At 44.4% G+C, this 22,103-nt stretch overlaps 2 protein-coding genes and 1 non-coding gene across 14 annotated transcripts in view; all 3 read left to right on the top strand.

The window, feature by feature from the left end:
* SPECC1 (sperm antigen with calponin homology and coiled-coil domains 1) overlaps positions 1-10,142 on the top strand; it is a 301,132-nt gene extending 290,990 nt beyond the window's left edge. For 9 of the 12 annotated variants that reach the window (XM_055385936.2, XM_055385933.2, XM_019028154.4 and 6 more), the window contains one exon: positions 5,103-10,142. In XM_055385936.2, the coding sequence (XP_055241911.1) occupies positions 5,103-5,192 (90 nt within the window). In that variant the 3' untranslated portion in view covers positions 5,193-10,142. The remainder of the gene's footprint in view (positions 1-5,102) is intronic. The other 3 variants (XM_055385938.2, XM_055385935.2, XM_055385939.2) reach the window with 1 other exon arrangement.
* An 875-nt stretch (positions 10,143-11,017) lies between these two features.
* LOC109026769 (coiled-coil domain-containing protein 144A-like) overlaps positions 11,018-22,103 on the top strand; it is an 88,847-nt gene continuing 77,761 nt past the window's right edge. The window contains 2 exon segments of the mRNA XM_055385930.2: positions 11,018-12,786; positions 15,019-15,089. Coding sequence (XP_055241905.2) covers positions 12,443-12,786; positions 15,019-15,089 — 415 coding nt within the window. The 5' untranslated portion in view covers positions 11,018-12,442.
* Positions 13,840-13,947, top strand: LOC115934787 (U6 spliceosomal RNA). The gene has a single exon (XR_004070539.1). It is a non-coding gene; the product is annotated as a U6 spliceosomal RNA (small nuclear RNA).

Here is a 22,103-nt window from a genome sequence, read left to right as displayed (position 1 = left end):
ATCAGGTAAGGATAAAGATACAATGAGACCTTGTTGGAAGATTATATTTTACACAGAATACATTTTTCTTTGTAGTGTTGTAATTAATATTTACTTCTGTTTAAATATAATATCTTTTTCTTAATTTTCATCTAATGTGCTATAGAAGTTAGTGAGCTGGGAAGTGAATGAGGTCATTTTGTTGTCCTAATTGTCAGAGCCAGGGGTTTCATTTGTGTGGATGGTCTGTGAGGAGCTGCTGACACACATGATAATTAATCTCAAAGGCACTTAGGAGTGTTTGTGAGCACTTTCCCGGCTTATTCCACCAACAAAATAGAAATTTCCTACATTCTTAAATTTGCTTTTCAGTACCTTGATGTGGATTGGAAAATCCAGTATGTTGAATTACGCATGACACTTTAAAACTACACCCGGTCAGAAGTGACAGCAGTAATCCCCAAATCTTCAGTCAAGTTCTGTTGTTAGATTATGCCAGGAAAATTGTCTTATATGTTTATATTCAGGTAAATATAAGTTTCTGGGGTATAACATATTAGGATGAGATCTTTATTTTTATAATTTCAACTTTTATTTTAGATTCAAGGAGTACATGTACAGGTTTGTTACATGGGTACACTGGATGATGCTGAGGTTTGGGATATGAGTGATCCTGTTACCCAGATAGTGCACATAGTAGCTGATAGTTTTTCAGCCCTTGCCTCCCTCCCTCCCTTCTCCCTCTTGTAGTCCCCAGTGTCTACTGTCCCCATCTTTATGTCCATGACTACCCAATGTTGAGCTCCCATTTATAAGTGAGAACATGTCTTATTTGGTTTTCTGTTTGTGCATTAGTTTGCTGAGGATAATGGCCCCTAGCTGAATCCACGCTGCTGCAAAGGACATGATTTTGTTCTTTTTATGGCTGCATAGTATTCCATGGTATATATGTACCACATTTTCTTTATCCAGTCTACTGGTTTTCTTTTTTCTTTTCTTTTCTTTTTTTTTTGAGATGGAATTTCGCCTTGTTGCCCAAGATAGAGTGCAATGGTGCAATCTTGGCTCACTGCAACCTCCGACTTCCGGGTTCAAGCAATTCTCCTGCCTCAGCCTCCTGAGTAGCTGGGATTATAGGCACGCACCACCATGCCCAGCTAATTTTTTGTATTTTTTTAGTAGAAATGGGGTTTCATCATGTTAGCCAGGCTGGTCTCGAACTCCTGACCTCAGGTGATCCACCCACCTCAGCCTCCCAAAGGACTGGGATTACAGGCATGAGCCACTGTGCCCGGCCCTTTATCCAGTCTACTGTTGATGGACACCTAGGTTGATTTCATGTCTTTGCTATTGTGACTAGCACTGTGATGAACATAAGTGTGCATGTGTTTTTGATAGAACGATTTCTTTTCTTCTGGATATATACCCAGTAATGGTATTGCTGAGTCAAATGGTAGTTCTGTTTTAAGTTCTTTGAGAAATCTCCAAAGTGCCTTCCACAGTAACTGAACTAATTTACATTTCCACCAAGAGTGTATTCCCTTTTCTCCACAGCCTTGTCAGCATCTGTTACTTTTTGACGTTCTATCAGTAGCCATTCTGACTGGTGTGAGATGATGAGATCTTTAAAAATGAAGCTCTATAGTGTTCCCCAGATATTAGAAAGTGTTCTTTCTCAGCCACTGTGTAGGAGAGCATCTTAGCCAGCCCAATTACAGATGCGAGCAACTCCCCAGAAAAGGAATTAGGCGAGGGACGATATGTGATGTCACTGTCATAAAAACGGCCAAAACATGTGTCCCCAGGGCTGCTGTGTCTTTACCAGGCCATGTAGTCCATGAGGGCTGTTGCTCACTGAGTGCCAGCATGCCCACCAGGACAGCCGCTGCAGGACTGGGTGCTGGCATGCCCCCGTGGAGGGAGGTCACCACACAGCAATTCCTGAGGCATGGCTGGGCCTACTCTGCAAGTGTAAACTTAATGAGCTGTGCTTAAATAGCTACTTTGTGCTTGATTGTGTGACAAGCATTTTTTTTTCATATTTACTGTATGTATTTACCATTTTGGGCATTTTTCATGCAAGGACTTGTTGGACCCTCACGGAGGTCCTGCACTCTACAAGAGGAAACTGAGGCACATGGCTTATGAGCGGGAAAGGCAAGAGGCAAGGCCAGGCAGGCAGCTCCAGAGCGCATGCCGTCAACCACCCTGACAGCTGTGTCTGCCTTCTGCACATACCTTGTTAGATTTAGACCTTAGTGGTTTTTTTTTGGGGGGGTGCTATTGTAAATGATATTGTTTTTCTTATTACAAAATCCAGTTGTTCAATTGGTATATAGGACAGCAATGGACTTTTGTATACTGACCTTGTATCCTGAGACTTAGCTAAACCTGCATGTAAATGCTTTGGGATTTTCTAAACAATCATATCATCTGCAAATAAAGGCAGTTTTATGTCTCCCTTTCCAATCTGCGTGCCATTTGTTTCTTTTTCATGCCGTTTAGCACTAGCTAGAACTTCCAGTACATTTGTTTTTGTTTTTGTTTTTGTTTTTGAGATGGAGTCTTGCTCTGTCACCCAGGCCTGGGGTGCAATGGCATGATCTCGGCTCACTGCAACCTCTGCCTCCTGGGTTCAAGTGATTCTCCTGTCTCAGCCTCCTGAGTAACTGGGATTATAGGCACCTGTCACCATGCCTGGCTAATTTTTTTGTATTTTTAGTAGAGACGGAGTTTCAACATGTTTGCCAGGCCCGCCTTGAACTCCTGACCTCAGGTGATCCACCCACCTCGGCCTCCCAAAGTGCTGGGATTACAGTCCAGTACAGTTTTAAATAGGACAGATGAGAAAGGGCATCCTTGCCTTGTTCATGATTTTACGGGGGGAATGTTCAAGTCTTTCACCATTAAGTATGATGTCAGCTGTTGGTTTTTTATACATATCCTTTGCTAGGTAAAAGAGGTTCCCTTCTCTTCCTAGTTTGTTGAGAGTTACCACCTATAAAAACTATCTTGATTGTGGAATTTTGTGTAATGCTTTTTCTTCATCTGTTGATTTGATCATATGGTTTTTCTTGTTCAGTTAGTTAATGTGATGAATTACATCAGTTTACAAATGTTGAACCAGCCTTGTGTTCCTGGGATGAACCTCACTTGATCATGATGTATTATACTTTTATAGGTTAATAGATTGTGTATTCATGAGAAATTGGCATGTAGATTTCCTGTAATGTTTATGTCTAGTTTTGGTATCAGGATAATGTTGGGATCCTAGAATGAGTTGGGAATTATTCTCTCCTCTTCCATTTTTTGAAGAGATTGTGTAGAATTGGTATTATTTCTTCCTTAAGTATTTGATAGAATTCACAAGTGAAATCATCTGGGTCTGGTATCTTTTGGAGGGTCTTAACTACTAATTCAAACAAATGTCATGCACTATAAGATTGTTACTAATGCAGCATACTCTGTCTTCTGAAATGTATAACATCTTTTCACAAATTCTCAAATATGTTAACAATGTACTAAATATTTTTAGTTCAGTTATGAAGTTCAAGCATGTAAGATTGTCTGCTCAAAACTGAATATTGATTGGACTTCGGAGTCCTCTCTGAGATTAAAGACACACCCTTTCCATAATACAGAGGAAAGTGTGCAGTGTGCCATCTCTCTTGTGTTTGTAGGTATCCCTTCTTTTCCCAGAGCTCATCTATGTCCAAATTGCATGCCCAATTCTTCATCACTTCCTTTCTGTAAGTCATGTTAGCAACACTCCTTGGTACAGATTTTAGCTTGCCAGGCCTCAGTCTGTGTGCAGTCATGACTACAGCAGTGTAGGTAGAAGGAGACATTCTATCCTTGTATTCTGTGAAAGTTTGTTTTTCTTTTAAAATTGTTCTAGGTGTACCTGCACGGAATGTTCTGCCAACTCCTCTTCCACTCCTTTCCCATGACTAATGATAGGCTGATAATTTTTTAGCATCACCAGGGAGCAGAATAAGTGAAGTCTGTTCAGATTTTGAATCAGGGGATGAATGGCTCATTAACAGCCTCAGCCAACTCTGTTAACCCCCAGGAACTGATGTGCTAAGTTCAGCCTTACTTTTCCATGGCATCTCTGCTTCTGGCTTTACATCAGGGTCCTTTCCTACTATTCTCTTTTAACCACAGAGAATCCAAATTCAATCCCAAAGTTAATTATTAAATATGTCCAGTGGCACAAATTTCAGAAAAGTTTGAGTGCCTGACAGGATGCCCACCCTCTTGCCCCTCCGTTTCTGGCCTGGATGTTATGCATGCTCGTTACAAGCTTACTTGCAAAATGAACAAAAATAAATCAGTCAGTAAAAACCAGCAAATTAGCAAAAGTAAAATAAAAATAAGCCAAAAAAATCACCAAACTATATTAAATAACAAACAAACAAAAAAACAAGTTAAGTAGTAACAATGCTGGTAAAATAAATGGTTGCATTTGAAATTGGTTCAAGGCTTTTGTGATAATCCCACTCAGTAATTTATCTTGAGGGACTAGTTCGACAGAAGGAAACAATACTGCACAAAGATGCTGATTGCAGAGTCTGTGGTGGTCACGAGGTGAGCGTACACTGGATGCCATGTCCCTTGTGGACAGCAGTTTCCCTGGTCAGTGCACATTCACTGGAATGGCAGCCCGCACAGTGGCACAGCAGCACGGGGACCCGGGTGTGAAATGCTCAGCCCATGTAATGGCACAGCCCATGTAATAGCGCGTGCAGTGTGCTGGGAGCCTGGGGAATTAGAGGTGGATTCAAATGTAATTTAGAAACTTGGAAATCATTTTAATAGTGAAATTATGGGTGATTTTTGCTTTTTAAAACTTGTTTAAATGCTGTCATATGGTTAAAAGATAAAAGCAGTGGGAGGTCATGTTTTCCATTTTTGGAAAGGGACAGTATCTCCTGAATAAGCGGGAGGAAAAGGCCTTTAACTCATCGCTTTCAGCACCACCTGTGCTGGCCTTCACGTTCTGTCTGTGTAAGTGGAGGGTTTCCAGGCAGTGTAAGCCCTAACCTGGATTGAAGTCCTTGAGGGGAAGGGGTCTGTGATGTCCTGCCTTGTGATCTGTCCCCCATTCCCTTCCCCTGCAGGAACTCAGCGAGATGCTGTACACGGACCGGCCCGACTGGCAGAGTGTGATGCAGTACGTGGCCCAAATCTACAAGTACTTTGAGACGTAACCCTGGAGGGCCTGGGGCAGTCACCATTGCCACCTACTGCAGCCTTTCCTGGAAGCGCCTGATTACTGTCCACTGACCCTGCTCTGCCCACCACCCAGCTGCCTAGACTTCAAAGACAGGCTCAATCCAAGTGGACCAACACCCAAATAAGAAACAGAGTGGGTCCCACGATGTACCTGTCTCAAATGCAAACGCAGCTGGACTGTAAATTGGGGACTCTTTGATCTCTTGTGGGATGCTTCTAAAGAGGGCAGCCTCCCTCCTTCCAGACCAAGACCCCACACCCAGGCTTGTTTTGCTGATTATATTGGGTGGCTGAACACATTATCTGCAGAAATTCAGACAAAGAACATCTCCAAATCAGTCTTTTGGTTGCTGTTGTTAAAAATATACCGGCTTTGCCTTTATGAAACCTTTGCCCTTGGCTGGGTGTGGTAGCTCGTGGCTGTAATCCCGGCACTTTAGGAAGCCAAGGCAGTAGGATCATTTGAGCCCAGGAGTTCGAGGCTGCAGTGAGCTCTGAGCATACCACTGCACTCCAGCCTGTGTGAAAGAGCCAGACCCTGTCTCAAAAAAATGATAAAACCCAAAACTTTGCCCTTGTGAACCCTCCTTTCCCCCCTCCTCCCCCCCCCCCCAAAAAAACAACAAAACACAAAAAATAAACATTTGTTCCAGGGCAACCTGGAAATGTGCGTGCGCACTCAGCCTTTTGGGGAAAAATGGGAGTTCTAGGTAACAATGTTAACACCTGGAACTTGATTCACTTTTAGCTCTCACCATCCCTTATTTGATTTATTGTAGCAAAAGGAAAGCCTGTGAGAATGCAAGGGAGCCCCTGGCTGCTTTGCTGGAGTCCCTGGGAGGTGCCCCACACCTCTGCCACCGAAGTCTGTGTGCTCCTGAGCAGCTCGCGGCTTTCACACTAGGGAAACCGCAGTCCTCGTCACCTGCGCCTTTGTCCTCCCATTCGTTTACCCTCCCGTTCACATCCACACAGGCTTGTACCCACAGAACTTGACAGGAGGTCACATGTGTGAATGGCCTGTGTCTGCTTTACAGGGTTGAGCAGGCTGAGGGTGTGTGCCTCTGGGGATGCTGGGCTGACAGCAAATCCCAACAGTATTTCGGCTCTGGACTGATTTGGCCTTTAGTGCTTCCCCAGGCCTCTTTCATCGGCATGGGAAAAGCCCTTAGGGGTGGGCGGTGAGGGCATTTATAATTAACAAAGAAGAATGCAGTTGCCCCAGCATCCTACTGGTCACCTTAAGTGGCAGCAGAGCCCTCCCCAGCGGTGCCCCAGTCCCTCAGAAGTGCTCAGTCCGGCCCGAGTGCCCATCTGGTGGCTCTGCCGTGTTCTTCTGGGCGGATCTGTGTGCACTACACAGCGAGTGAGGGCGTGGCTCACACAGGTGTTTGAGGGAAATGGGTAATGCCCATCCCTTGCTGTTTTAAGTGCCAAATAGCGTGTTAGCGCCCCTCCAACAAAGGATCATCCTTCCAGTGAGTCACCGAGAATGACAGTGGCTGCCATTACTATTCAAAGTACATCTCTGATTGCTGATCTGAGCCACTGGTTCAGAGCTGGGTTCTAGAGGCTGCAGGTCCAGCCCCTTACCATTCCTGGAGAGGTAGGAGCTCAGTCCCTTCCTCCAAGCCAGACCTTTGCAGAGGTGGCAACTGGGCTGCATGGGTCAGCAGATCCCAGATTTTCAAGCCACCTTGAGACAAGAACTCCGCCCCCCTGTTAGTGCATCCCAGCTGTGGCTCTGCATCAGAACCTACAGTGGACCCTTTTGAAAACACTTTTGGCTGCCCTAGTTGGTCAACTTCAGAATGTCTGGAATGGGACCAGAGATGCAGTTCACATGTTTTGTAAGTTCTTTAGGCGACTGAAGCACAGCTGCTTGGAGAACCACTGAGGGGTGGACACCTTCCCCTGGCAGCCACAAGGCAGCCAGCTCCTGAGCAGCTGTTTGGCGATGGTCATTACATCACCCATGCCTTTGTGTTTAAATGAAACTCGACACATAGAACCAATTCAACCTGAAAGTTATTACTTCTGCTGATTCAGGCACTTGTTTGAAGCATTTTTTTTTTTTTTATTAACGCTGTACTTCTACTTTGCCCACCATTAAAGTAGGGGAAAGTAATATCCCAAGTAGTTGAGTTGAGCTGTTGGTTGTTAGATTTAAGCTGGAATTAGTCCAGGGTTTTATGTGGGGAGGCAGTTGCTGTCTTGGGATACCTGGAGTGGGAATGGGTGTTTTCTGTGATTGGTTCTGTTTTTTATTTTTACTTATTTATTTTGAGATGGAGTTTCATCCTTATTGCCCAGGCTGGAGGGCAATAGCACCGTCTCAGCTCACTGCAACCTCCGCCTCCCGTGTTTAAGCGATTCTCCTGCCTCAGCCTCCCATGTGGCTGGGATTACAGGTGCCCATCACCACACCCAGCTAATGTTTTTGTATTTTTAGTAGAGAGGGGGTTTCACCATGTTGGCCCGGCTGGTCTCGAACTCCTGATGTCAAGGTGATCTGCCTGCCTCAGCCTTCCAAAGTGCTGGGATTACAGGCATGAGCCACTGAGCCCGGCTGTTTTTGTGTGTGTGTGTGTGTGTGTTTTTTGTTTTTTTTTTTTGAGACAGAGTCTTGCTGTGTCGCCCAGGCTGGAGTGCCAGTGGCGTGATTTCAGCTCACTCTGGGGTGAGCCACCACACCTGGCCTGTGATTGGCTCTATTCTGAGTGATTACGTGTAAACCATCTAGAACCAGCTCTGAGCAATGGCGTTGCGGTGTCCCTCCCTCCCCGCTGGGGCCATACCAGCCCCTCTCCACTGGGAGCCCAAGTTGCCAATGACTGTGGCCAAACTCCCCCATTTTTGTCTGTATCCTGCTCTCTTTAGGTTAAAAAGAAGGAAAGAAACATGAAAGGCCATGTACAATTTATTTTTACAACTCCAGGAGTTTCCCCGACTACCATTTTTTTTTTTTTTTTTTTTTTTTTTTTTTTTGCCAGTGGTGTGCATGTAGAAGAGGAATGCCATGTCCTGTCCATAGAAATACACATGGTGGTCAGGCATGGTGGCTCATGCCTATAATCCCAGCACTTTGGGAGGCTGAGGTGGGAGGATTGCTTGAGCCCAGGAGTTTGAGACCAGCCTGGGCAACATGGCAAGACCTCTGACTCTCTAAAAATTTTTTTTTTTTTTTTTTTTGAGAGTGCGTCTCACTTCTCTGTCACCCAGGCTAGAGTAGTGTGATCTTGGCTCATTACAACTTCCGCCTCCCAGGTTCAAGAGATTCTCCTGCCTTAGCCTCCTGAGTAGCTGGGATTATAGGCACATGCCACCATGCCTGGCATATTTTTGTATTTTTAGTAGAAACAGTTTCACCATGTTGGCCAGGCTGGTCTTGAACTCCTGACCTCAAGTGATAAGCCTGCCTCAACCTCCCAAAGTGCTGGGACTACAGGGGTGAGCCACCACGCCTGGCCCAAAATTTTGTTTTTTAATTAGCTGGGTACAATGATAGGCACCTGTAATCTCAGCTGCTTGGGAGGCTGAGGTGGGAGCATCACTTGAGCCCAGGAGTTTGAGGCTGCAGTAAGCTGTGTTTGTGCCACTGCACTCTGGCCTGGGCAAAAGAGCAAGACCCTGTCACACACACACACAAAAAGAAATACAGGTGGTGTTTTGGGGAAGGGAAGGTTCTGCTGGGGTCCTGGAACTGTGACTGATGGCCTCAGGAGTCCAGGAATAGGCCTTCTAGCACAGCAGCTAGTAGGGCTCCCCCAAGCCATCTGCTGGCGTGTGGAGGTGCAGGACCTGGGGGAGGCAGTCCCCAACCCAGCTAGGCCAAGGGGTAGGGTTTTTAGGTCTGTTTTTAACAGAGCTCAGAGCACCAGGTGAAGGTGGAAAGTTGGCAGGAAAACAAGGTCAGCATCTTACTTTTTCTATACTCAGCAGAGTGTGCCATTCCCAGTTTCTGTCCTGAGGCTTTCAAAGGCCACAACAGCCACATTTCTTTCCATCTTCCCTCAGCCAGTAGTCATTTAAAATTCTTCAGTTGTTCTGAAGATCCTTTTTTTAATGTATCATTTTTACATGAAAGACAGCTGCAAAATGCAAGCCCCAGTAGAGTTGGAGAGTTTTTCAAGGTGAGAAGTCGCTGTTCTCTGCATTGAACATGGATTGAATTTTCCTTGTCTGATGGTAACCCATGGCCCCCGCCCTGCGGGCATAACATTCTCAGGAGCTTCTCTTGTCCTAACCCCTTCTCATTTCAAAAATATTAGTCTTTTATTTTCCTTTTTCATTCAGTTTTTGTTTCACAGCTTTTGTAGAGACCAACCCAAGTAGATGCAGGTGGGTGTTAGATAAAAACACACATCCCCAGGGGACAAGCCATCCAGCGGTGAGGAATCTCTGCCATGTTCTCTTGCTGTCCACAAACGTTACGGAGACTCCCTTAGCCTCCTCCTCCTCTTCCCCACTGAGGGGCGGCTTATGGAGATGGAGGACTCGGGCCCATAGATGCAGACCCCCTACCAAATCTAGCAATAGTTCTCACCCTTCCAAAGCTCGAGTGCCATTTTGAGATGACCTACCAATGACATGCAGTAAAGGACATAACCTCACAGCCTTTTTAGAAGCATTTCAAATATCTACAGTTGCCTCAATTCACGGGGCATTTCACTCCTCTGATCCAGGTTAGAATTTTGCTAAATCTGTAGCATCCTGAATAGCACACTAATTTTTTTTTTTTAGCACACTAACTTTAACTACATTAGTTGAGTGTAGTTGATACATCTGTGGCATCGTGTCTATAAAGAGCACACTAGATTGTACCCAGCACTTTTGGATATGACATGCTAATTAGATGTATTTATTCATAAGAAAGTGTATGATAAATGACTGTAATATTTCTAATAAATATATTTTGTTTCTAATTATTTTTTCTCACTGACATTTATCAATATTTCTTCAAAGTGCCACCCTTAAACTGAGTCTGTTTTCAGACCAGCATCTTCATGCATATATCCTTGTCAGGTCACAGTCTCCACTGCAGCTGGTCTTGCGGGTGGTGCTGGAATTTTCCACAGAGGACTGAGCTCCTGCTGGTTCCTCCGCTGCCTGTGTGCAGCTTTCTTGCTCAGGCCACAGGCTTACGTGAAGATCACCCTTCAAGGCCTACCCAGGACACTGCTGAGCTGTGCAGATGTGCACACGATATGTGCAATGTCATACGTGTGACTAAATGCCAGTTGAGACCCCAGAAACCACTCTCAGGGGGAATTATGCCAAGATTGAGGAGGCAGGGTGAAGATACTTTTTTTCTTTTTCTGGTTTTTTTTTTTTTTTTTTTTTTTTTGAGATGGAGTCTAGCCCTGTCGCCAGGCTGGAGTACAGTGGCACGATCTTGACTCACTGCAACCTCCGCCTCCCGGGTTCAAGCGATTCTTTTGTCTCAGCCTCCCGAGTAGCTGGGACTACAGGCATGTGCCACCACACCCAACTAATTTTTGTATTTTTAGTAGAGAACAAGGGGTCACCATGTTAGCCAGGATGGTCTTGATCTCTTGACCTCATGATCTACCCGCCTCTGCCTCCCAAAGTGCTGGGATTACAGGTGAGAGCCACTGCGCCCGGCCGCAGATATTTTGTAAATGATTGCTTCCTTACCCCTTCCTAGTTCATGTTTTCTTATATATAGTTACATTTCTTCTTTGCTATACTAAAAATCCCTAATTTTAGTTGGTCAGAGAGAGGGATTTGAGACTGAGCTCCCATCTCCTCGGCTGCAGCATCTGATTAAAGCCTTCTTCCTTTGCAATACTCATCTCAGTGGTTGGCCTTCTGTGGGTGAGCAGCGCAGGATCTAGGCTGAAGCCCTGAGGCTTCAGTGACAAAATCTGTTTTTCATAATGCGATCTGTCTTAATTGTCCTCAAGAATTAGTATTTGAGTGCTCTCTAGATTCTCCTTTGTCACCCTTCCTTTCTTCCTTCCTTCCTTCCTTTCTTCCTTCTTTCCTTCGTTCTCTCCTTCCTTCTTTTCTTTCTTTTTTTGAGACGGAGTCTTGCTCTGTCGCCCAGGCTGGAGTTTGGTGGCACGATATCAGCTCACTGCAACATCCACCTCCCGGGTTCAAGCGATTCTCCTGTCTCAGCCTTTGGAGTAGCTGGGACTACAGGCGCGCACCACCACGCCCAACTAATTTTTGTATTTTTAGTAGAGACAGGGTTTCACCATGTTGGCCAGGCTGGCCTCAAACTCCTGACCTCAAGTGATCTGCCCGCCTCAACCTCCCAAAGTGCTGGGATTACAGGTGTGAGCCACCGCGCCCGGCCGTCACTTTTCTTCAATCTCACTGGTGCTCGCGAGCTGAAGGGTCAGGACGGACTAGAGGCAAGCAATCCCGGTGGCACCAGGCATTCCCCGACCCGCCCGGGTCGCCAGCTGCACGGACCCTGGGCAGATGCGCGCAGCGGCTGCGGCACAGGGCGGGGAGCGGCTGCTCGGCCCCATCCTAAGGCAGCAGAATGCCCAGAGCTGGTCCCTGGCTCCGGGCGCAGGCCGAGTAGGAGCTGGGCGGGCAGCGGCGTCGGGCAGGCCCTTCCAGCCGGGCTGACAGGCCTCTCTGACCCAGCCATCAGACTCCGCTTGCGTCCTGGCAGCGCGGACCCTAGGGCAACTTCGCTGCAGTGGCCAAGCCGGGGGCGGAACTGGCCTGTACCCCTGAACCGAGCAAGCCTAGGAGCAGGTGCGCCGGCGGCGCTGTGAAGCGGCACTCATGACAGGCAGGCTGGGCGCCGCCACCCCGAAACCTCCCAGGGAGGACCAGCCAGCCCAGGTTGGCGCTGGCGCCACCAGCAGGCCAAGGAGTCTTTTTCTGGGAGGCTGGAGCTGCAGCGCCACCTGCAGGCCAAGGAGTCTTTTTCTGGGAGGCTGGAGCTGCAGCGCCACCTGCAGGCCAAGGAGTCTTTTTCTGGGAGGCTGGAGCTGCAGTTGCAGTGAAGTCACAGGTTCCGTGACGTCACAGGTGGGCAGGCGCACTGGTCTGTAACGGATTGGCTTGGCCTTATCCGCGAGGCTTTGCGGTGGCTGCTTGGCTTGGCGGTGGTCGCTTGGCTTGGCGTGGCAGTGATCGCTTGGCTTGGCATTTCTGGCTTGGTGGTCCTCCTTTCGCAGATTGGAAACCGCGGGCTATCCTGCTGGGAGGTTGTGGCCGAGGCAGTAGCTCGCTACTGATGGCCTCCTGGGGTGGAGAAAAGCGGGGAGGGGCTGAGGGGTCTCCGAAGCCGGCAGTCTACGCCACGAGGAAGACCCCTAGCGTCGGGAGCCAGGGGGACCAGTGGTACTTGGGCTACCCGGGAGACCAGTGGTCCTCGGGCTTCTCCTACAGCTGGTGGAAACACAGCGTCGGCAGCGAGAGCAAGCACGGTGAGGGCGCCTTAGACCAGCCCCAGCACGATGTCCGCCTGGAAGCTCCTGGCGAGCTCCACAGAGCTGCCCGGTCGGGCGACGTCCCTGGGGTGGAGCACGTCTTGGCTCCTGGAGACACTGGCGTGGACAAGAGGGATAGGAAGAAGAGGTAATGGCCAGGCGAAGGATGCGGGCGCGCCGTCCTGTCGGGGACACTGGCTTTCTGGTGCCCGCAGGCCCCACGGCACCCGGGATGGGGAAACGTCAGAGGGGTCAGGGGCCCAGGCCTCTTAGTGAGACGGGATCAAATATAAATGATTATTACTATTGCAAAAGTGTTGGTCTACTTTACAGGAGTTTTCTTTAAAAATATTGCACTTCCCAACTGTGTTTATCCATTTTCTCAATTTATTCATCAAACATAAGCTGAATACCTATTATACAGCAGACATATTCTACTGTCACTCAGGTTCCTTCCATCCTTAAGAACTTCATGTTGGCCGGGCTCGGTGGCTCATGCCTGTAATCCCAGCACTTTGGGAGGCCGAGGAGGGCAGATCACGAGGTCAGAAGTTTGAGACCAGCCTGACCAACATGGTGAAACCCTGCCTGTTATGCTTTTGTCTCAGACTAGACTTAGCTAAGACCTTCATGATAAATTATCCTTTAGTCCCTCGGGGTTCAGTTCAAATAATGTTGCAGAAAGAGATGAGTTTCCTTTTTTCATTGCTACCAGATCTGTATGCTGAGGACCCTTTTCTTAGATCGTGGAATGTCCCATATTATCCTTTCCCAGATTTGTGGCAGGAAGCCATCACCAGAATTCGGAGTCTCAAGTATGTTAGTTGGATTTAACAGAGCTAAGTCTCATCCATGACTCATGAATATCCATGTATAAAATGAGAGCTTTGGCAGGGCACAGTGGCTCATGCCTGTAATCCCAGCAATTTGGGAGGCTAAGGTGGGCGGATCACGAGGTCAGGTGATTGAGAGCGTCCTGGCTAACACGGTGAAACCCCGTCACTACTAAAAAATACAAAAAAAAAATAGCCGGGCGTGGTGGTGGGCGCCTGTAGTCCCAGCTACTCAGGAGGCTAAGGCAGGAGAATGGCATGAACCCAGGAGGCGGAGCTTGCAGTGAGCCGAGATCGCGCCACTGCACTCCAGCCTGGGTGACAGAGCGAGACTCAGTCTAAAACAAACAAACAAACAAACAAAACTTGCTTCAGCAGCAAACATATACTAAAATTGGAACAAAATGGAGAGAAATTAGCATGGCCTCTGCCTGCATAAGGATGATGCACAGATTTTTGAAGTGGTCCATATTTTGCACAGTCACTAGAAGTTCATTTGACTATTTGCTGACTAGTTCCAAAGACAGTGTGAGTCAAAGCAAACTGGGTATCACCTAATATTAAAATTGTGATTTTTCACTACAAAAATATGCAGTAAGGTGATCAATGGAGCTGAGTAACACGTGGGATGTTGTGTGCAAATATATTGTCAGTATGTATCTCAGAAATCAGAGAATGTCGACTTGCATGTCTTTCATGGAACTGAAAAAAAAAAGTAGAATTTTGTTTTCCATGTCAGTTGGAGATGAACATGGGGATTGAGCATCCTTCTAGCAAAGATCTGCCGATTCAGAGTTTGAGTCTGTATGGAACAGTAGTCCAAGCTAGGTCTTGACATCTATTAGCTTTCTCCCCTTGGCGTGATTGATGAGCTCAGTAATAGTGGACAGTGTTGTTATCTAGTTTGATGAAATCATATATTTATAAGTAAATTTAGTTACAAACTGTGAACTAGCTGTGATGCCCCAAATTATAAGCCACAAAGAATAGAACTAATAAAACTAGAACTTAATAACAGTTTTGGAAAACTGCAACATTTGAATATTAGAACCTCTGGAAAAAATACACATTGGGTTTTATTTGTGATTCCAAAACCATTTCCGCAATAAAGCTCAAGAACAAATTCTTTCATTGCTTCACTGTTTCTCTGAGCATTTACAAAACGTTTTCTTGTTAAATCTTTAACAACCTAGTGAAATAAGGCAGTAAAATCCTTGCTTTTTAGAAGAATACATTGAGCCTAAGAGAAGCAACTTGTCAGGGAATAAATAGCTGCTGGTAATAGAGCTAGGACGCTTTCCATTATGCCAAGCTAATGTGAGTTAATTTACTGAGCTATACTCCCTTCAATTCATGAGTACTTCATCTTTTTTTCTTCTTCAGAAGCTTAAAGAGAAGTTGGTAGAACTCACAAATTGAAGTATATGGGATAATTAAAGTTCTGATATTAACTCTGATATTGTTTGAAATACTCTAAAAATTTAATATATTTGGTATTTTTATTTGTTTTAAAATAGTAATTTCATTTATTACATTTTTATCCATAGCATTCAGCAACTAGTTCCTGAATATAAGGAAAAACAGACACCTGAAAGTCTTCCTCAAAATAACAATCCAGGTAAGACTTCCGATAGTGAATTATTTTTGGTGGTCCTACCATAGGTAAAAAAGAAGTAAGAGTTAGGAAGTTTTGATCATGAAAGAGCAGTTTTAAAAAATCTTTATTTCTTTCTTGATAGGTTAGATTTCTTGGTAGGTTAGATGTCACAATTATTTAAAAAGTTAATTGTAGGTCATTTATTTTTTCAAACAATCTGGTCTGAAAAAAAATTAATTACGGTCCCTAAAATCCTATGTGATATTTTTGTATAAATAAGAAAAAGATTTTTTTTTTTTTTTTTTTTTGAGACGGAATCTCGCTGTTGCCCAGGCTGGAGTGCAGTGGCGCGATCTCGGCTCACTGCAGGCTCCACCCCCTGGGGTTCATGCCATTCTCTTGCCTCAGCCTGCGGAGTAGCTGGGACTACAGGCGCCCGCCACCCCGCCCGGCTAATTTTTTGTATTTTTAGTAGAGACGGGGTTTCACCGTGTTAGCCAGGATGGTCTCGATCTCCTGACCTCGTGATCCGTCCGCCTCGGCCTCCCAAAGTGCTGGGATTACAGGCGTGAGCCACTGCGCCCGGCCAAGAAAAAGAAATTTTTGAGTTAGTAAGTTGTATGTTTTCTTTATAGTCACATTATAATGAATTAGACTTGTTATGAAATTGGAACTTCTATTTAATTTTTAAAATAAATGACTTATGTTTAGTAAATGAATATCAATCACAATTGACCCTGAACAATGTGGAATTTAGGGATGCTTGATTCCCTCTGCAGTCAAACATCTGTGTATAACTTTTGACTCCCCCAAGAACGTAACTACTAATAGCTAACTGTTGACCAGCAGCCTTATTGATAACATAAACAGTCAATTAAGATATGTTTGGTATGGTATGTGTATTAATATGCTGTATTCTTACAATAAAGGAAGCTAGGGAAATAAACTGTTAAGAAAATCATAAGGCAGAAAAAATACGCTTACTGTTCATTAAATGCAAGTGGATCATTATATAACTCTTCATCATAGTCTTCAAGTTGAGCAGGCTAAGGAGAAGGAGGAAGAGGAAGATTGGTCTTCGCCGTCTCAGGTGGTAGAGGTGGGAGAAAAGCTGCTCATAAGTAGACCCCTGCAGTTCAAATCCGTGTTGTTCAAAGGCTAACTATATTACATAGTGATTTGTGTCACTAAAAAAAAGAAATTAGTTTCAAAACTGGAAACTCAGCAATACCTTTCTGGCACCATAAACAAATGGCAATAAGAACTGTGAAATGGCCAGGTGTGCTGCCCACACCTGTAGTCCCAGCAAGTTGGGAGGCCCAGGTGGGAGGATCGCTTGTGTCCAGAAGTTCCAGACCAGCCTGGGTGACATAGTGAGACCACATCTCTACAAAAACAAATAAAAAATTAGCTGGGTGTTTTGGTGCACACCTGTAATCCCAGCTACTTGGGAGACTGAGATGGGAGGATCGCTTGAGCCTGGGAGTCAAGGCTGTAGTGAGCTGTGATCATGATCACAACCTGGATGACAGAGTGAGACCCTGTCTCAGAAAAAAACAAAAACAAAAACAAAAACACAAACAAAACCCTGCCAAACATACCCAATGTGCACTAATACTAATGGGAAATTATTTTTTAAAGATACCTTCTGAGTGCAGAAGTCAGAAAAGCAATTCCTTGTTGAGAAGAACAGGTCATGTTACATACTTATAAACCAACAAGGTGTCACTATTATTGACTTTCCCCCAATTTGAAATCGAATGAAGTATATTTACTTCATTAGAACAAGATGTGTTTTTCTACCTGCTGGTTAATTGCTATGTTAACAGTAATTTTGTTAGAACAAGACATGCTGTTACCATTAGCCAAAAGATTATCATAATAAATATTCAAATAGCCCAACTCTAGGCTCAACAAATTATAATGAAAGTATAAAAATGTTTCACAATAACAAAAAATGCTTCTGTGCTTCCAAGATGTGATGCCTAATGCATTGGACAATCTGAACTGTAAGAGGACACTTTAATTTAGTACATATTAATCAAAGAACTTCTCTAAGTTAGGTTTTGCACGTTATGGGAGACAAACATGAAATAGACATAGTTTTGGTCTTTGAGGTGCTCATAATAGAATAGAGCTTTCTCTATTTAATTTCTGTGTTTTTTTCAACAGAATTTTCAAGGAAATCATTTATTCATTTGTCCACTTAACAAATAATTATCAAATGTCTTTTAGTACTAAGCATTTTTTTCCTAATGTTACAGAATACAGACATTTAAAAATACTGTTGGGGCCAGCACAGTGGTGCATGCCTGCAATCTCACCACTTTGGGAGGCTGAGATGGGAGGATCACTTGAGCCCAGAAGTTCGAGACCAGCCCGGGCAACATGACAAGACCTCATCTCTACTAAATTTTTAAAAAAACAATAAAACATTAGCTGGGCATGGTGCCAGGTGCCTGTACTTCCAGCTACTTGGGAGGCTGAGGTGGGAGGATTGCTTGAGCCTGGGTGTTTGAGGCTACAGTGAGCTATGATCATGCCACTGCACTCGTGTCTGGGTAACAGAGTGAGACCCTGTCTCAAAAAAGAAAAAAAACAAACCAACAAAACCCAGGAGCTTGTTATTATCATTGTCACTTTGATTATTTGATGAATTATTTATTCAGTGCCTACTACTGTGTTAGATGCCCTCTGGAACCGTATAGTGATCATTTATTATGTTAAATATGTGCCAGACACTTTATGTGGTGAGGAATGAAAGCTGTAAAAAAGTGGGTAAGATTTAAGGTAAGCATGAAGAGTGAGTAGAACTTTTCTAGGTAAAGAGGCAGAAGGATGATGTGGGCAGAAGATTGTGTGTTTGGCAGAAGGAGCAGCGAGTGCAAAAGTAAGATGCTTGAGTGAACTTTGCAGGGTTTATGAGCAGTTCAGTTTTGCCAGTGCAGAACATATGAGATGTGAATGGTTGGGAATGAAGTGAATACCTAAGGCAAGCTCATGACAGACTTTTTTTTGAGACAAAGTCTCACTCTGTCACCCAGGCTGGAGTGCAGTGGCGTTCTCTTGGCTCACTGCAACCTCCGCCTCCTGAGTTCAAGTGATTCTCGTGCCTCAGCCTCCCAGGTAGCTGGGATTACAGGCGCGAGCCACCATGCCCAGCTGATTTTTGTATTTTCAGTAGAGACAGGGTTTCGGCATGTTTGACAGGCTGGTCTCAAACTCCTGACCTCAAGTGATCCACCCACCTCGGCCTCTCAAGTGCTGGGGTTACAGACGTGAGCCACCACTCCCTGCCCAGACTTTTTAATACTATAGAAATGAGTAGATCTCGGGCCGGGCATGGTGGCTTATGCCTATAATCCCAGCATTTTGGGAGGCCAAGGAGGGCAGATCACAAGGTCAGGAGATCGAGACCATCCTGGCCAACATGGTGAAACCTGTCTCTACTAAAAATACACATGAAAAATTAGCCGGACGTGGTGGAGCATGCCTATGGTCCCAGCTACTCAGGAGGCTGAGGCAGGAGAATCACTTGAACCTTGGAGGCAGAGGCTGCAGTGAGCCAAGATCGCACCACTGCACACTCCAGCCTGGGTGACAGAGGAAGACTCTGTCTCAAAAAAAAAAAAAAAGGAAAAAGAAAGAAATGAGTAGAACTTTTCCTGTAGGCCAATGGGAAATTTACCAGGTGGAATGCTTTGGGCTGTAAATACTAGATGACCTAACTAACAGTGGCTAAAACAGTAGGGACCAGAGTTGTTTTGATGGTTCAGTGATAACACGGTGTTTTGTTCATGTCTGTTTTCATGGCTGACTAATTAGCAACAGCTCCAAACATCATGGTCTCACCGACAATATCTGAAGGCTAAAAGGGTGGCTTTTCTTTACATGTTTCTTTTAGTTAGGGAGAAGACTCAGAAGGGTGCAGTTGACTTCCTGTAACATTTTATTGGCTGGGTCCTACCACATGCTCATTCCTAAACCAGGCACTGGGGAAGCAAATGTAATTACTATGATGAGCTTAGAATAATCATTTCTTCTTTTGGAGTGGGGAGGGCTATTGGCATGATAAATATCCACATAGATGCATGTTTCTCCAGCAAGACAGAACAGGGAATCGCTATTGGGTAGGGAGACAGCAATGTTTACTGTAGGGACTCATTGGAATGGGGAGTCACATGATTAGATTTGAGTATTAGGGCAATCTGGTTATGGTATAAAGCAGGGATTGGCAAGCATTTTCTATACAGGGCTTTTTCATGTGGTCTGTCATTCCTACTCAACCCTACCATTGAAGTATGAAAACAGTCATAAAAAGGCAAGCAAATATACATGACTGAGCTCTGGTAAAACTTTATTTACAAAACTATAAGGCAGACTGGATTTGCTCCATGGCCTGTAGTTTGCTGACCCCTCATATGGAGAGCAGCTGGAAGATAACCATATAAAGAGACAGGGAAACAAAAGAAACATTTGCATTTATCAGAGCTATAGTTTCCTTGTGCTGTCCTCAGACTAGTGTCAGTCTGTTGTGAGGTTTTCACCCATCCATGGTGAAATCAGTAAGGTTAAGGAGCTCAGTTATTCATTTAAAAATGTTGGTCTTTTTCTTGGCATGATGCCTTTTTCATTTATTTTACTTAAACTTTTTTTTATTTAACAAATAACATTAATAGTTGTTTTTTCCCTATAAAAGCCACTACTTAAGAGCCCATGTTTAACTAGGAAATATAAACATAAAATAAACGTGTCACAGTGGAAATATAAAGCAGATGCAGAAAAGAGGTACAGTTAATATGATTTAGTGATTGTTGAATGTAAAAAGATAGGGGATAGGGAGAAATCTCAGATGATTCTCAGGTTTCTGGCTTGTGCCCTAGCATTTAACCTGGACATGAGGGAGTAGGCAGTTTTCAGGTGTATAGAGGAGAGCAGCAGGTCAGCAGTCACGACTAACAGTTTTCTCTGCATTGCTGAGTTTACTGAAATGTCCATGTGGGATATTTTCAGTAGGTAATTGGAAAAATTTTTATGGCTGGAGATGGAACTCTGAGGTTGGAGTTGCAGACTTGGAATAACTGAGGCAAAGCTGTAGATCTGAGTGAGCTTGTCCATGATGGGAAAGGTATAGAATGAGCAGAGGACCAGTGACAGAACCCTGGGAATATCAGCATTTCCCAGAGGAATTAGGAAAGAAGCCTGAGCTGTGGCTAAAGAAAAAGAGGAGAGGAATCATAAAGTGATGCTGCAAAAATTTACAAAGGTGAGAATTTCAAGGAGGGAGTATCAATTCTAACCAGTCAGATTACTAAAAAGTAAAGTGAGTTAACCTTTTAAAAGCCTTCAGTGGCACTGTCTTCTAAAGAACAATCATAGAGTTGTGGGGTTCGCTGTTTATGTGATCAGTACTTCTGATGTTCAAATGTGGAAGAATACACCTACCAAGATCCTACCTAACTTTTGTAACTGCAGCAGCTCCCTGTACAGGATCAGGGAAAATGGTCAAGACTGGTGAGTTAATGTACCACCATTTTCCTAGAATTGTCTAAACCTAAGGTCATATGTGAGGAAAAGTGTAGTCTTTCTTACCTGCTTTTTTGTGGAAATGCTTGTTTGGTACTCAAGTCCTTGATAGGCTCTTCTGAATGCATTCCCAAACAAACATCTGACAGCAACAACTGGAAGCCACCACCAGAGGCACGTATATATCCTTCCTCTGACATGGAATCATAATACAGCCATGTTGTGACACAATTTCAGGTTTTGATTAGAAATAGTTTACAGGCCAGCAGTTTAGACAAACTGACATTTTAAAAATATTTTATTGCAGGAAACTAATGTAATGTCCTGGAGAAAAATATAAAGTGAAATGCTGAATATAGCAATTCTCAGTACTTGGGGTTTTGGTCACATCAGGAGAAAAGTCAGTGCCTGACTCCTTTTGTTAGTGCAGTTCCCTTTTCATTTACCCTCTTGTGATATTTCTGCTTTACTGCTTCCTTTTGAATTCCATTCCTAAAGAAAATACTATTAGAACACATTTCAAATGCACTTCTTTATATCTGCACCACAATGACACAATGATGATGGTCTGCCAAGATTTTAAGTGTCTTCTGGGTTGTCAAATACAAATTGTTTTATCTGACATAGTTTAAATGTGAAGTGCTTTTCTGGTATTACATTTCTTCAGAAATTGGTAATCTGTGATGTAACTAGAATATGTGGTCAATTGGATTACCACACTTTTAACCATCTATACATAAGATGTCTCTTCTCCCGGCCAGATAAGTTAAAAGTCCTGTTGATCCTTACTGATCAGTTCCACTATTTGCAGGGTTTTTTTGGACTTTTTGTTGTTGTTGTTGTTGAGACGGAGTCTCGCTCTTCCACCCAGGCGGGACTGCAGTGGCGCTATCTCGGCTCACTGCAAGCTCCGCCTCCCGGGTTCACGCCATTCTCCTGCCTCAGCCTCCTGAGTAGCTGGGATTACAGGCGCCCGCCACCGCGTCCGGCTAAATTTTTGTATTTTTAGTAGGGACGGGGTTTCACCGTGTTAGCCAGGATGGTCTCGATCTCGTGACCTCGTGATCCACCCGCCTTGGCCTCCCAGAGTGCTGGGATTACAGGCGTGAGCCGCCGCGCCCAGCCTGGACTTTTTTTTTTTGAACGGGTTTGATTATAGCACACTGCAGCTTTAGTTCCTAGCCTCAAGCAATCGTTCTGCCTCAGCCTCCTGAGTAGGTAGAACAACAGATGTGTGCTACTGCACCTGGCCTGCTGCACAATTATTATAAAAATGAATTAAATCGTACCTAGTGGGAGAAAATTGACTGTGATCTTATAATTTTTTGTTCCAGAAACTTTTATACTGTAGAATATATTGTCAGTCATTAAGATTTTCTATTTTTAATTGAGTTAAAATAGGATTGTTGCTTTTTAAAATTACTTTCTGACATCATTGTTTCATGCATTTTTAATGCCTTTAGTCCAGTGGATATAGAAGTACAGGAATCTCCAAGACAAATGTCAAAA

This window comes from Gorilla gorilla, chromosome 4 (genome assembly GCF_029281585.2).
Source record: "Gorilla gorilla gorilla isolate KB3781 chromosome 4, NHGRI_mGorGor1-v2.1_pri, whole genome shotgun sequence".
Classification (NCBI taxonomy): Eukaryota; Metazoa; Chordata; class Mammalia; order Primates; family Hominidae; genus Gorilla; species Gorilla gorilla.
Note: the sequence above shows the minus strand (reverse complement) of the source record. Positions and strands in the feature narration are given on the sequence as shown.